The following is a 17,258-nucleotide window of genomic DNA, read 5'->3' as shown; positions in this document are numbered from 1 at the left end:
TATGATCCTGATGTTGAAGTGGCCCACAATCAGTGGTTTTCCATTGTAAATGGACGAGGTATACATGTCAGTGGACCAGTGTTAAAAAGTAAATCAGAGGAGCTAGCTAAGAAGCTGGGTCATAAAGGTGTTAAAGCAACAGGTGGTTGGTTGTCTCAATGGAAATGTAGACACAACATTAAATTCAAGGAAGCATGCGGCGAGGAAGGTAGTGCTATAAGTGCAGAGACATGGAAATCTCCAAAACTCCCTGACTTGCTTCAAAAATTTTGTGCAGATGATATCTACAGTGCCAATGAAATAGACCTTTTTATTGTGACATATTGTGTTTGCTACAAATCAAAATTCCATATTAGTGTGCAGTTGTTTCAAATGATCGAGATATACCATCAATAAAAACACAAAATGCTGGCAGAACTCAGCAGGCCAGACAGCATAGAGGTAGTTTCGGGCCGAAACCCTTCATCAGGAGATATACCATCAGATCTTCATATTGCAATTTTAAGAGTGGCCAGTGAAGGAAATAGCATAAACTCACTTTGTCCAATAGTACTGCTGTAAAGTTTCAGTTTTCCAAGGAAAATGGTAATAGTCTCTTTGCATGATATGCGATTGTAGTTTTTTCCTTATAACTGTTTAATAAATTAAGGTTTTCAAATACAAACCCTTCTGATAAGGATTAGATATGGAAAACCTGGCAACCTCTGACAGTCTTTCAGTTGGAATTAGATACAGATGGTTCCCCATTAACATGTAATTATACAACAAAGTACTGTAATCATAATCACTAGCCGGTGGAGCATATTGCAGGATATCCTGGTGTGTCACACCCACCTGCTCGCTGTATAATCAGTGATTTGGGGCTGGATGTGGTATGGAGCTCAGCAGGGTGTGAACGGTGATTTCTGCGTGGTCAAGCAGGAGCAGAGATAACGATCGGCATACATAGGCTAGGCTATTTTGCTGCCTCATTTGCATCATCTAGCATATTTTCCCATTCATTTCATTCAGGGTTCTAATTAAATTACATACATTCATTTCTTTTATATTTATCTATTTCAGTAATATTTCACTAAAATAGTAAACCTATCACGGCCCATTCAAAAACTCCTGTGGCCCCCAGCTTCTTGTTTTTCACTTGTGGCCCCTACGAAATCTGGCCCACTTTGAGAACCACTGCTATACAGCACAGAAAACAGGCACCTTGGCCCAATTTGTTCACGCTTACCAAGTTGCCTAGCTGACTTAGTCCCATTAGTCTGCATGAGGCCTCTATCATTTCCTCTGGCAGATATCTTGTTCCAGATATTCATCAGCCTCTTTGAGGAAGTTGCCTTCAGGTTTCTTTTCAATCTTGATTATAATCTAAATCCTTAAATCTAAACCCTGATGAAGTGTCTTGGACTGAACCATTGACTGTTTATTCCTCTGCAAAGATTCTGCCTGATTTACTGAGTTTCTCTAGCATTTTGTGTGTCTTGTTCAAAATTTCCAGCACCTGCAGGATCTCTTGTGCTCTTTTAAATCTTTGACTTTTTACTTTAAGCCCATGCCTTTTATTTTTGGACTCCCTTAACCTGGGGAAAGTTCTGTGACTTTCACCTTATCGATGTTCCTCATGACTTTTAAGCCTCTGTCCAGTTACCCCTTAGCCTCTTACACTCCATGCAAATCTTTTTTGTACTCTTTCCAGTTTAATGAATTGTTTCTACGGCAGAACTGTACAAAGTAATCCAAATGCAACTTGGTCAATATTTGTAAAGGAATTTTTTTTTAAACTGAAGTAAATAATAGATAACTGTGCAACTAGAATTAGCTAAGTGAATGGTTCATAAGTTTTACATGATTAGACAAGCAATCGAAAACAAGAAACATGAAAGAGACCAGAAATTGGTTTCCATAAGAGACGCAAGATTGGTGGCACTTAGGTTGGATTAATAATCATTTTATGCACATACCTAGTCAATGTCAGATTGTTACCAACAGAAAACCTTCAAGTACTTGCAGGCATATATTGATTATTAGATTATTTAACCCTTTAGTCATTCACCAAATCTACTATTAGGATGTAGTGAGAACGTCAATACTGTGTTCAAAGTAAGTTTATTATCAAAGTATATATATGACATATCAGATTCAGTTTTTTTTAGAGCAATCACAGTAAATACCAGAAATACAGTAGAATCAGTGAAAGACAGGGTGGACAAACAACCTTGTGGATGGCATCCGTTAGTCTCGTGAGACCATGTATCTGCTCCTGGAAAGTCTTGTTTCAGCCTTGCAAGGGCCCAGGCCTGGGGAAGGTTTTATGGAAGACTGGCGGTTGCCCAAGCAGCAAGTCTCCCCTCTCCACGCCACCGATGTTTGGCACCAGTGACGTCGCAGGAGTTGCCAGAACGAGTTGAAGGCAACGTCGGACTGGCTTAGGGACTCCAGCTCCGGATTTGTCCTCAGGGTTTGCTCCTGAAGCCTTTCCCATGAGTGGGTATGGCCGCAAGGCAGCGGAGGTTTGAAATCAGAGTTTTCCCTCTCTTAGATGGACTGCCTTCCCAGGCTGATGAGCTCCACCTACCTGAAGCACTGGTTTTAAGGCACCAGGACCCACCTTCATCCCTTCTCCTGTCAGTAGAAACAGTTCCGCCGGGCTTAGAGGCTAAGCCACACGAGAAGACCAGGAGTTGGACTTGGTTGTCAGAGGCTATTTGAGGTGCACGACATGAGGAGTACTTTTAGCTAGTGGGCGCTTGTCCCCACTACCACTCCTCGGCTTGACAACCGTGGAACCACAAACAACCAACATGCAAATTATCAACAAACTGTAAATATAGAAAGTAAGAAAAATTGAAATAATAATGATATATAATCAAGCACTAAATTTGAGAACATCAGGTGTAGAGTCCTTGAAAATGAATTCAATGGTTGTGAGAACAGTTCAGTGATGGAGCAAGTGAAGTTGAGTGAAGTCATTCCCTCTGGTTCAAGACCCTGATGGTTGAGGGGTAAAGCTGTTTCTGTCCTGGTGATGTGGCTCCTGAAGTCCCTGTGTCTTCTTCCTGATGACAGCAGTGAGAAGAGAGCAGAGTCTGGATGGTGGGGGTCCTTGATGGTAGATGTAGCTTTCTTGTGATAGCACTGCTTGTAGATGTGCTCAATGGTGGGGAGGACTTTTCCTGAAATAGACTGGGCTGTATCCACTACTTTTTGAAGGCTTTTCTATATAAGGGCATTGGGGTGTCCATACCAGCCTGTGATGCAACCAGTCAATATACTTTCCACCACACATCTATAGAAGTTTGTCAAAGTTTAAGATGACATGCTGTATCTTTGCAAACTTCTAAGAAAGTAGAGGTACTGCTGTGCTTTCTTGGTAATGGCATTTACGTGCTGGACCCAGAACAGATCTTATGAAATCAAGGAATTTCTTCATTGATACACTGGGAAGAATTCTAGGGAATAGAGCAGCAAAAATGATTGCAACACTTAGAACCTTTATAGCTGAATGAAGTGTGGCACTCAGAATGTTGGCAAATATACGTAGTCAGGCTATCTAACCTGGAACTAGAGTAACAAGTGCAGAATTAAAGGAAAATTGTTTATCAAAAATTAAAGGATATGTGGAACAAAATTGTAATTCAATTTGTTTATATTATAGTAATGAACTTCAAACCATGCTGGAATAATGTCTGATCAGACCAAGGTTTGAAATGTGTAGATATGTGGACAGAATCATATTATCTAAAGGGTTTCTCGATTGGTGTTGAAGGCCAGAGAAAGATCTGCAGAGCACTCCCTGAAGCAATTGCATGTGGGAAACCCATGATAGAACATTGCACAAGGCTTGTGGAAACAGCATTGATGGCCAGAAGGGACTTTTCTTATTCCATGCTTCTTTATTTACAGATTACGTATGCACCAGTCTGTGAACTTTGGGAGAAATCATCATTAGACATACCCTCCATAGGATCATTTTCAGAATGAATGGCACAACAATCACAGTACCAGAGGACGGTTCCCCTACATTTCTCTGAAGGTGACCTTCAGCTGGCTATATTGGGATAGAAATGGCAACATCTTGGCACAATATGCAGGAGAAATGGCAGATTTGTCGCAAACAAAATTGTGGTTTTCTCCTGTCAATGCTTGTTGTTTGGTCTATGCGACATGGTTTCCTCTGTTAACTATTATGGTACATGGGACCCATTCCATCCTATGGACAGTTACTCCATTCAAGTGATTTTCTCTGCAGACTTGAGTTTGAACTGAAACTTAATTTATTTCTTGTTTAGGTTTTGACTATCTACTTGGACATAACAATATCAGTTACTCCCACAAGCCCTTCCCCCAAGAACACAATAGAATCCTGTTACTGAAAATGAACAAGTGTACAAATCGTCCATGTAGATAAAAGAAATTTTGCTTAAATCTACTTAAATAGTTTTAGGAATTTGGATCAGCATGAACGTTGAAACTATGAAAATATGGATTTTACATTTGCCTGTGTTTATGGGTTTAAATATTGGAATGGATATTGTATAAGTGTGGCAGAAGTACTTGAATCAGAATCAAAATCAGGTTTATTATCACTGGCATATGTCGTGAAATTTGTTGTTATGTGGCAGCAGTAGATTGGAATATAAAATAATAAAAACTGAATTACAATAAGAAAAAATATATATGTATTAAAAAGTTATATTAAATAAGTAGTGCAGAGTAACTGGTGAGGTAGTCTTCACGGGATCAATGTCCATTCAGAAATCAGATGGCAGAGGGGAAGAACTGTTCCTGCATTGAGTGTGTGCTTTCAGGCTCCTGTGCCTCTTCCCTGATAGTTGCAATGAGAAGAGGATATGTCCTGGGTGATGGAGGTCATTAACAATGGATGCTGTCTTTTTTGAGGCATCGCTCCTTAAAGATATTCTGGATACTGGGAAGGCTAGTGCCCATGATGGATATGATTGAGTTTATCTCTGCAGCTCATTTTGATCCTGTGCAGTGAGACTGTGAAGAAATGGAATCTTGAATGATAAAATTTATGTGAAGTTCCATAACGTTGAAATTATTTCTTTAATCATGTAAACATTCTTCCTTATACAGATCCATGGCAAACCACCAGAAATCAGTCTCACTATCACATAGAAAATATAATTATAGAGATGATTTTCAACATTGGTAGAAATATTTGGGTGAGAAGGTGCAAATGGGATGGGGGGGGGTGTTGGATGAAGATTCCTGGGCTATGTTTCTTATTAGTAAAATAGCGACCATTTCACTAATTACAGCCAATAACAAGTGAGAATAAAAGAGCATCATACACAAAATGCCTGAGGAACTCAGCAGGTCCTGCTGAAGGGTCTTGGCCCAAAACATTGACTGTACTTTTTCCATAGATGCTGACTGGCCTGCTTATTTATAAAATAGCAGCATGCGCAGTTCAAATGACAGATTTAACATTTGTTCAGTAATTAGAATAAAATTAGCTTTTTGTATATCTTCCATCCATTACTGTAAAGAGTAAGCCTATGAATGGATTTTTGTAACTCTAGTAAGGTTGAACAATAGATAGTCTTAAATGTTTCTTACTTGCAAAGAACCTACTACAAGGTTTCTTTTGACAGCTGTTACCTCAAACAACTTGATTGTAGAATTCAATGTGGATGCTTTCAGATATTTGAATCAGGCTATTTTTTGTTCAGAGATAGAGAAAAGTTAAGTCAATGGAGTTGAAATTTAGATATAGTCTCAAAAATGACGCAACCTCAGACGGCTTAATGCATGTCTATGTATTCCTGTATTGAGCTAATTTATATTCTACCTTCTTGAACATAAGTTTTCTAGAAGTAGACATACGTCCTTTGAGCTGGTTCAGATTTGGTAAAAAACTTCATTTTAATAGTATAAAATTAATTTAATCACCCCATGCATCTAGTGGATAACTGCTTTAAATATAAAGTTTAAGACTACCTTGCTCACTTTTAATCAAGTTAAGTGGGATCAGAACAGTAAATTAAACTGGCTTATTGCTTCAAGTTCTTTAGTTGTACGTAATAGTCACAAATGACCATTTAAACCTTACATCATTAATGGGACAGAGCCAAAACTTTGAGTCAGAAAACCAAACTGAAGTGTAGCATACTGCCAATGGCTCATCGATAATCACAAATACATAAATATAGGTTGTATTGAAATAATCTTGATGCATAAAAAAGCTCCAAAAGTGGATCCGAAATGTAATATCTGTAAGATACATTAGATATAGGAGCAGAATTAGGCCATTCAGCCCATCAAGCCTGCTCTGCCAATAGTAGTTAATTTTTTTAACCCCTTTCTCCCACCTTCTCCCTAGACTCTGCATTAATGGAAACATGACCTCTATCCAGGTATTCAGTAGATCTCCGTGAGATTCACCCTCATTCGTCAATACCATTGAGTACGGGCCCAGAACCATCAAACACTTCTCATAGTTAAACCTTTCATTCCTTGTATCATGCTTGTAAACCTCCTCTGGATCTTCTCCAGGGCCAGCACATTTTTTCTTCAATTAGTGGCCCAAAATTGCTCACGATATTCTAAATACAGTCTGACCAATGCCTTATAAAATCTTAGTACTACATCCTTGCTTTTCTATTGTACCCCTCAAAATAAATCTTAACATTGTATCTGTCTTTCTTACTATCAACTCAACAGGAATCCTGAGCAAAGTCCTGTTGCATCTCCCATTAACCATGCAAAATAATCCATGATAAATTTCTATTTGTCCTTTTTATCATTCTCTAATAATGGATCACCATGAAGTTTAGCATTCCTTCCTACGTTTCAGAAAGTGATATCAGTATCCTGAGTGTTGCATTTCACATGGTGAAGGTACTCCCACAATGTTCATAGATTTGTAATTTAAAAATTTGGTTCCATTAAGAGTGGAATGATGTAAACCCACATTTTGATGGTGTGTTACTTGACACCAAAGCTCAAGATGATGGGTTTGCCATGCATTTAATTTGTTTTTATTTGTTTTTTAGATGTTAAAATTTATCATTTTGAAGGCCCTTAAAGAAATTTTGGTAATTGTAGCTATATTTGACAAGCAATGGAAGGATTTTATATTTAAAAGCATTGTTAACTGTCTACAGTATGTGTATATCTATCAAAAATAATCCACATCAATTCTATTTGTCACACAGGACAGATGTAATACTTACTAAATTACTAATTGTATTTTTACACTTGCATTCTCCAATTACAATGCTTTCTGCTGAAAAGTTATCAAGAACAGAACCCGGAACCAGAACTTTAACCACATTATTTTATTTGAAAAATGGCATTATAAGTTCCAAACATAAAATAGAACACGAATGCTTAATCAAACAATATATTTACAAGATTACTCAAATACTACTTAAATATTAAATACACAACAGTCCTTCCTGCATAGCTATAAACTCCAACTCAATAGAATTGCATTATTATTATATAATGCAACTACTATGTACAGATATCCACAGCATTGTATATTTTAAATTGTCCCATTCAGGCTGAAAGATTTAATCGCTGTGGAGGATTTCTTACTCTTGTGGGATAATACCTTTCCTAACGAGTGAGATCACTGTGCTTGGCAGATGAGATTTGTGGTTGTGAAAACAATCTCGGCTTCTTCAGCCTCCTCCTTGGTAGTTGTAGGAGTTGTCTCTGAGACTGCAGAAAGTGGTTCTGACAGCGGTAGCAAGCTTTCATCTTCTTCCTTTTTCTTCTTCTAGTTGGTGTATCTTCATCTTGGCAAGGTGCATTTAGTTCACTGGAATATTCTCTTATTAATCCTTCTATTACTCCCTTTACAATCTGATCTCTCCTCTTGGTTCCCTTATTCACAATGTCATCCGATGAATCCTCTGTTTTTGCATTTCCATTGATTCCTTTATTTTGGCCTTCCATTCATCCAGTTGGGTTTTGGTCTTTGCATCTACTTTTACAAGAAGCTTTTTGTCTCCCACTTGAAGTTCATGCAATAACCTTAACGCATGTAGAGTAGATCCTGATTCTTTATACTCACAAAAGCCAAGTACTTGCAACTTTCCTGAATCTCCTTGAACTGTCTTCCAGCTTAAAACCAAGCCACATTTCGCAGGTAACTGCCTGATTAACATATCAGAAGCTTTCTCAGATATCTTGCCTACAAAAGCTGATGTAGTCAGACCAGGGCTTTCATCACTTCCACAGTTTTTCTGGCCAGCAGTGTCCTTTCCTCGTCCAATATGCTTTACAGCCAGAGGCACGGAGGTTGGCACTAATGACTATTCTCTGTTGGGCAACAGTTCACAGTCTACGGCATGGAGACAGTTATTGCATACAAATAGTGGATGGATCTCCAATTATGTTGTAGTTGCCTCAGCCACTCATGTCCCCACAACACTGGTCATCCTGTTTTTACCACAATGTGGCTTCTTGGCTGTTGTATTGCATGGTGGCAAATGTCATTCCCACAGGAGTTATCTTTCCTCCAATATAAGTTCTTAGTTGAATATCTGCAGGCATCAGTTTGATATCGGTGAAATGCCATTCAAGCTCATTTTGTGGAATAACTGAAACAGCTGAACCAGTGCTGAGTTCATTTTAATCAATTTGCCATTCACTTCTGGTGTAAACCATATTGCTTGTCTATTGCCAGTTTTTATATTATAAATCTCCAGGCTACCCAATCCTGTCTCACTCTCATTATCAGCTTTTTCATCAACAGCATGCATATTAGTGTTCTTTCTGAAACTGTTAGCTCTTTTTCTCTTCCTTATGCAGTCCATTTATTTTTGTCTGCCCAACATGCTCTTTGTATGTGCTTTCTTTGTTGCATTTTCTGCAAGTTTCGCAAGATCCAGAAATATAGATCTAACTTCATGTTTAAGTGAGGTGCCCATGTATCACGAAGTCATGTGATAATATATGCAATTCATATATTTATACATATAAACCGTAATGAATTATTTAAAGAACAAAAATACTTAATCAATCAATATATTTACAAAATAACTCACATATTACTTAAATATACAACGATCTCTTCCCTACCAAGGAGTCAAGCTGATGAACCTTTGTTACCTCCTTCATTGGAACCATATGATAAAGTTTATCACAAAAAATTGTATTGACACTTAGCATATTAGTATTCCTAGAAATATCTCTGGGTATTTATATTTATGATTATGTTGAACAATTGGGTGAATAAGCCCTGAAAACTAGGGTTAGGGTTAGGATTTAGACATTTGGCTGCTGTTTTACCGTTTGCCTTTATTATGATTATATTATGCAAACTACCAGTGATGCTGCTGCAATTAAGTTTTCAGTGTTTCTGTGTACACATGTATACATGCGTATGACACCAAACTCGACTACATACGAAATTCACAACATCTGTTAGCATCTACTGGTCCTACTGCTATTGTATTGTCTCCATTATGAGGCTGATTGTTTTGGATGTCAACAATGAGATACTTCCTGTTCCCCTCCATACTGTAGATGCTGTCAGACGTGCTCAGTTCCTCCAGCATTTTGTGTGTGTAGCTTCCTGTTCTATGATGTCTTGCAAACTTCTGTAAACCAAAGCAAAGCTTTTGTGTCTCTTCCAATCCTGGATGTTACAGCTTTTACTGCTCAGCAGATGCATGGATATCAGCTGTGAATCTTTTCAACGCTGACTCTCATTGTGTTCTTCTCAAAACATCTGTACGCATGCAATTTCTAACAAGAGCAACTGTAGGAAAAATTCTAACTGATTTTATTTTTCCCAGCTGTAAGCCTGAGATTTTGATATTAACCGCTTATTATTCGCTGAGGGCTTAGCCTACACATTGCAGTCAAGGAATAGAATCTGGAATCTTTTCGGGGAAATCATTAATGTTCTCTGCTCTGGTGGAACAGTTTCAATCTCTGAAAGCATAAGATAGGTTAAACATTAAAATAATTATAACAATTCTGATTTTCTCCTTAACATGTTCCATTTGTTTTTCAGAGTGAAAATAAATTTGTTTCAGGGTTAAGCTCAAGAAAGGAGTTTAGCAATCAAAATATTGCTGACCAACACATGACTGAAAAGATAAAAATAGAAGATGAGCATTATAAACTTTCTAGTTCCAACAGGGGAACTCAGCAGACTAAAGATTTATTATTCCTGAAGGATCTGAATGGAACAGATAGGTCACAACAAACGGATCTGAAACTTCCGATAACTTTGCACACACTTCCACCTGGAATCAAACTGCAGCTTCAAGGTTCGCCTTCAACCTGTGAAGTGGTCAAATTCACCAAATTACCCGGACCACTAGCAACAAACAATATAAGTGACATTAGATTACAGACACAAGTGGACCCATCCTTGAAGATCAACACTATAAATGTTCCTCTTACCGTGCCTCCTACTGAAGCAGGTACTATCTGTATTAATTAAATAGAATGTATTGTTCACAAGCCTTATATGAACTCAGTATAGTCCTGATGTTAGTCATTTTACAAAGACAGCAGTTTGCTCAGCATCCTACTTTCAGCAATAAATATCCAGGAGCCGTGTATTTGTGGTTATTGTGTAGCAGTTTAAAGCCAAGCAGTGTGAGTGTGCTGGGTTCCTACCTTTTTCGTAAGAACATGGGCAATATTTGCACTAAGGGCCGTGTTAAAGGCATTTTAAAGATTTGTTTGGTGGTGATCTTCTGATATTTATTTAGATAATTATGAACATTTAAGAAACAGATTATTTTCTGAATAATATATGGATTCTAAACATGTTGGAAGAATACAAGCTTAGGAACTGGTTCCAATAGCGCCCATTTTTCACAAGCAAATGCACATGGAAACAATTTGGCTGTGTAGATCACACAACTGAATAATTCAAGGTGGCATCATGTCCAGTGGGAACTTCCATGTATAGATCAGCCACTTGTGCACGTCATTTTCTTGGGTTTATTCGCAAACCTAATGGCATCACGTGTTTGGATGCAATTATGACTGCTGTTGAGCAGTTAGGAAAAATTAGTGTATCACCCAAGATCACCGAATTAAGAGTGAATCCCTGTCCTTTCATGAGCCACACTGCCATTGAGGATAGTGTGTTTAAATGACTGCTCACTCTGATCAGAGGTCTAAATTGATAAGTCCTGAGCAGAATTAGACCATCCGCTCATCAGGTCTGTTCTGCCATGACAATTAGTTTACCTGAACTCCATTCTCCTGCTGTCTTTCCAAAACATTTGGAATACAATTTAAATATACCCAATGACTTGGCTTCCACAGCCATCTCTGGCAATGATTTCCACAGATTCACCACCCTATGGATAAAGAAATTCCTCCTCACCTCTGTTCTAAAAGGATTTCTTTTTATTCTGAGGCTGTGCCCTCTGGTCCTAGATTCTACCACTATGGGAAACATCCTTTCCACATCCACTCTATCTAAGCCTTTCGATATTAAGTAGCCTGCATTTAGATCCTCCTCTCTCCCTCCCCAGCCCTCTAAACTCTAGCAAGTACAGGCTCAGAGCCATCAAACACTCCTCATACATTAACCCTTTAATCCTTGGGATCATTTCATAAATCTCCTCTGGACGCTCTCCAATGCCAGCACCTCCTTCCTTAGGTAAAAGGCCCAAACTGTTCACAATGCTCCAGATGTATTCTGACCAATGCCTTGTAAAGTCTCAGCATTTCCTGCTTTTATATTCTAGTCCTCTTGAAATGAATGCCTCTTGAAAAGAAGGCATTGCATTCACCTTCTTTTCTAATAATTCAACCTGCAAGTTAAAATTTAGGGAATCCTGCAATAGGACTCCCAAGTCTGATTTCTGAATTTGTTCCATATTTACAAAATAGTCTACACATTTATTCCTTCCACCAACGTGCAAGACCATACACTTCCCTGCACTGTATTCCACCTGCCATTTCTTTGCCTATTTTCTGGTTCTGTCCAAGTCCTTCTGCAGACTCCCTGCTTCCTTAATACTACCTCCCCCTCCACCTATCATCTGCAAATTGAGCCACAAAGCCACCGATTCCATCACCCAAATCATTAGCATATAATGTGAAAAGTAGTGAACCCAACAACAGCTCTTGCAGAACACCACTAGTCATCGACAGCCAACCCGAAAAGCCCACTCTTTTGCCTTCTGCCATACAGCCAATCTTCTGTCCATGCTAGTATCATTACTATAGTACCATGAACTCTTGTTTAGCAGTCTCATATGCAGCACTTTGTCAAAAGCCTTCTGGAAATCCAAGTAAACAACATCCACTAACTCTCCTTTGTCTATTCTGTCTGTTATTTCCTCAAGGAGTTCTAACATATCTGTCAGTCAAAATCTCCCCTTAAGGAAATAATACTGACTTCTGTCTGTTCTATTGTGTGCCTCCCAAGTACCCCAAAACCTCATCCTTTAAGAAATGGACTCTGACATCTTGCCAGTCAGGCTAACTGGCCTATAATTTCCTGTCTTTTGCCTCTCTCCCTTCTTAAAGAGCGAAGTGACAGTTACAATTTTCCATTCTATAAGAACCATTCTAGAATCTGGTGATTCTTGAAAGATCATTACAAATGCCTGCACAATCTCTTCAGCCATCTCTTTCAGAACTCCAGGGTGAAGTCCTTCTAGTCTAGGCGACTTACCTGCCTTCAGACCTTTCAGCTTCCCAAGCCACTCTTGCCTCTCTTTTACTCTTTATTTGTATGGAAAAACTTCTGGTATCCTCTTTTATATTATTGGCTAGCTTACCTCCGTATTTAATCTTTTCTCGTTTTATTGCCTCTACGAGGAAACCACATTAGCTTTGCTATAAATGAGCTTTCTCTGCCTACCTTTCAGTATTTGACACCAGAGTATGCTGCTTTACAGTATGCATTATATTTGGTCAAAATGAAATAAAGGGAGAAGCAATATGCAAGACAGCAGTATGCACATCAGCTTATCTGTGAAGAGTTGGAGGAAAATAACAAATTCAATAGCAAGTTCACTTAGCCCAGATTCTTAATAGCTTCCCAATATTCCTATTATTGGATACCTGCATCTCCAGATCCTTTCACTGAAACTGGCAGCTCAGTCCTCATATCAGGAGGAATCTTCTGAACCATTTTCAAAGTATGAATATTTCCACTCTCAGTGAAGTGGTAGTGGTACTCTGTATTTGTGCCTTTAAGTTTTTATTGGTCTTTAAGTGCCTTATTCAGAGTATTTGTAATGAGTGTGAGCCAAACAAGAACGGCAAGACTCTTAACCAATGGGAATGATGACTCTTCATTCAAGTGCTTAGAGTCTCAACCAGGAAGAGTAAATTACAATAAATCTTGTCGAGGAAACTCAACCAACGTTTGAGGTAAAGGCCAGAATTAAGAGAGTGAGATAAAAAGTTAGGTATAATTGAAGGACGGTATGTCAAATGTGTGCATTATTTTAAATCTTTGGCATTCATTAACTGAATCCATACTTAGAGTGAAGTTCTTTGTAATCATCACTCTTTATATTAAAAAATTCAACTTCCTTCAGATTTTCTGATATGTTTATTGGGGTAATAGTATTGTTTTGTTTTGTTTTCAGTATAACTGTTGTTTCAGTGAAGAAATATGACATACTTTACAGCAAGTTCTAGAATTCTGCATTTGACTGTAGATATGCAGATAAGTTTCTATTAAGTTTACTCCAAGTAAGTGGAGGACCCAGTGGCTGATCCAGTCGAGCTGCTCTCCATAGCTCCAGTAATTATGCTTCAATCTTAACCTCCAGTGTTTGTATGTTCTCCCTGTCTACCAAGTGCTTCATTTTCCATTCCAAAGTTGTGACGATTGATTGATTAATCATTTCCTGTAAATTACTACCGGTGTGTAGATGAATGCTAGAATCTGAGGGGAATTGAAGCGAATAAACATAGAATGAATAAATGGGTGCTTGATGATCAGCATGAATTTGGTGCCTATGTCCATGCTGAATGACGCTAGGAAGTGAGTTTTGCCACTAATATCACATCTAGATTTTTATTATGGATCCTTCTAAATTCAGCAGTATTTGAAGAATGTTTATAGATAATGTAAAGGAAGACCTTCATCTTTAAAGAATATCTTTTTTGCAAAGTTAACCTGCTACATCCCAGATTTTGCTTAATGGTTCGACTCACACCATGGATTCTGTTTGTGATTCATTCTCCCTAGGAATTTTAAACAATTGTTATGACTTAATTCTACTTCACTTGTAGGACAAAGACCCAACTCATTACTCAGGATGGGAAAGCACTATAACAGGCATTTTGCAAATCAGGTTGCTTTTCACTAAAAGCTTTGAGCACTTTAATCCCTCGGCTCTACAGCGATGATCTTGGTAATTAAGTGCTACGTCATTTTCACTTCCTGTGATTCTTGCATTGATATGCAATGAATACGTACATCACTTCTGACCCATTGCAAGTATGTGCTTATATTTGGGTTAATTTCAAAGTTCAAAATAAATTTATCTTCAAAGTAGATACACTGTATGTAACCGTATACACCCTGAGATTAATTTTCATGCAGGCATCCTCAGTAAATCCCATAACCATAATAGAATCAATGAAAGACAGAACCAAGAGCTCAGATAACCAGGGTGCAAAAATCAATAACTGCAAACACAAAATGAAAGAATAGAAAGAAATAATAAATAAATGAGCAATAAATATTGAGAACATAAGATGAAAAGTGTTTGAAAGTGAGTTGTTAGGTTGTGGGAACAGTTCAGTGAAGTTATCCCCTCTGTTTAAAGAGCCTGCTGGTTGAGGGGTAATAATTGCTTCTGAATTGGTGGTGTAAGTCCTGAGGCTCTTGTACCTTCTTCCTGATGGCAACAATGAGAAGAGAGTATGACCTGAGTGGAGAGGGTCCCTGATGATAGATGCTGCTTTTCTGGGACAGCGTTCCATGTGAGTGGTAGGGAGGGCTTTACCCGTGATGGACTAGGCCATATCCACTACTTTTTGTAGGCTTTTCCACTGAAGGGCATTGGTGTTTCCACACCAGGCTATGATGCAGCCAGTCAATATACTCTCCACCACATGTCTAAAGAGGTTTTTGAAAATTTTAGATGTTGTGTCGAATCATCACCTATTTCTAAGGAAGTGGAGCTACTGCCGTGCTTTCTTTGTAATTGCATTTATGTGCTGGGCCCAGGACTGACCCTTTGAAATGAAAACACTGATGAATTTAAAGTTGCTGACCCTGTCCAGCTCTGATACCCCAATGAGGACTGGCTCATGGACCTAAGCTTTCCTCCTCTTGAAGTCACTAAACAGCTTCTTGGTCTTGAGCAAGAAAGAGACATTGAGCAAGAGGCTGTTGTTATGACACCACTCAGCTGGATTTTCAACCTCCCTCCTGTATGTCGATTTGTCACCACCTTTGATTTGACCAACAACAGCAAACTTGAATCTGACCTGAAAGCATGTACCACCAGGCTCAAGGACCGCTTCTATCCCACTGTTAACAGACTGTTGAATGTATGTTAAAATGGACTCCTGGACTCACAGTCTACCCTCAATGACCACTTTGTTACATGTACACCTACTTGTTAATGCAATTATCTAATCAGCCAATCACATGGCAGCAATCCAATGCGTAAAAACATCCCAACATGGTCAAGAGGTTCCGTTGTGGTTCAGACCAGCACCAGAATGGGGAAGAAATGTCACGGAAGTGACTTTAACTGTGGAATGATTGTTGGTGCTGGAAGGGGTGGTTTTAGCATCTCAGAAACTAATGACCTCCTGGCATTTTCATGCATAGCAGTCTCTAGACTGCAAAGAATGGTTCAAAACACAAAAACAAAACCAGTAGTTCTATGGGCGTAAACACGTTGTTAATGAGCGAAGTCAGAGGAGAATGGCCAGAGTGGTTCAAGCTGACAGGAACACGTTACAACAGTGGTTTGCAGAAGAGCATCTCTAACCTTGAATGGGCTACAGCAGCAGAAGAGTTTGAACGTACACTCAGTGGTCACTTTATTAGGGGCAGGAGGTACCCAATAAAGTGGCCATTGAGTGTAGCTCCTTAAGATTTTGCACTTTATCATTTCACTGCATAGAACTTTTTTGTAGCTTTAAAACTTCATTTAACATTGTCATTGTTTTACATTGTTGTGCCGCAATGCAGTGAGCAATGATTTGTTCTGTATGAACAGTATTCAAGACAAACTTTTCACTCTGTATTTGGACCTGTGACAATAATACACCAAAACCAATACCAATGCCATACTGTGCACATAAATATACACCCAATATTAACATTCTTTTCTCTTAAAAAACAAACCTGTAACAATAATAATCTGTATACTGTTTATTATTAAATCTTACAGCCAATTATTTACATGTAAAATAAAAATATACAAACAAATGTATATGCTCGATCAACTATAATAGAAATAAAAATCTGTTCACTTTCTAATGCTCTCAAGTACAGTACACAATAATAAATCAACATGATAACAGTAATGACTGATAAGTGCAGTGAATGACATCTCCAATAGACTTCAGTTATAGCAGATCTCAGATACCATGCTGAAATTTTACTTGGACAGTATGTGACAATAGGTACATCACTTGAATCTCTAAACATCAATTTTAATCTCCACTAATTCAGCCATTAGCCGACACAGTAATTACAATTATACATTGGTTTCAAAATGCTTCCAAATATCACAGACCAATAATGAAAATATCTAATTTAATTTTTTTCTGTTTTCCATCTTTTTGCCTTCACACATGTTCTGACACGTCACATCTCTTACTAGCTTCATGTGGCCTCTGGATTTTTCATTTTTCTGCTGATTCTTTTAAAGCTGGGAAATCATTATCTCTGACCTTCCATAACCTTATGGTTTCCACTGAACACAACATAATTATTACAATGCTCAATCTTCCTTGCCGTGCTTGGTTACAACTTAGTGAGCAGGTGGATCAATGAGAGAATTCAACAAACTGGCAGGGCATGTTGAGAAATTGATTAGTAAAGCATATGGGATTCTAGGAATAGAGCTACTGAGAACTATAGCAGGAAGTTTTGTTGAATCTGTATGAAAGGTGGTTCAACACACTGGAGTACTGCATAAAAAGACTGCACGAAAAAATCAATTGAATGACTTCAGAGATGAGAGATTTCAGCTATAAAGTTAGATACGAAAAGTTAATGATGTTCTCCATCGAACAAAGAATGTTGATGGAAGATTTCACAGATACACTCCATACAAGGTTATGGCTTGGAGAGGGTAAATAAAGTAAATCTA

At 38.3% G+C, this 17,258-nt stretch overlaps 1 protein-coding gene across 1 annotated transcript in view; it reads left to right on the top strand.

Annotated features, from left to right (window-relative positions):
* Positions 1–10,052: 10,052 nt before the first annotated feature.
* The window catches only part of LOC140739088 (transcription factor SOX-30-like), a 42,393-nt gene continuing 35,187 nt past the window's right edge, over positions 10,053–17,258 (top strand). The window contains exon 1 of the mRNA XM_073067034.1: positions 10,053–10,409. Within this exon, the coding sequence (XP_072923135.1) occupies positions 10,067–10,409 (343 nt within the window). The 5' untranslated portion in view covers positions 10,053–10,066. The remainder of the gene's footprint in view (positions 10,410–17,258) is intronic.

This window comes from Hemitrygon akajei, chromosome 15, assembly GCF_048418815.1.
Source record: "Hemitrygon akajei chromosome 15, sHemAka1.3, whole genome shotgun sequence".
Classification (NCBI taxonomy): Eukaryota; Metazoa; Chordata; class Chondrichthyes; order Myliobatiformes; family Dasyatidae; genus Hemitrygon; species Hemitrygon akajei.
Note: the sequence above shows the minus strand (reverse complement) of the source record. Positions and strands in the feature narration are given on the sequence as shown.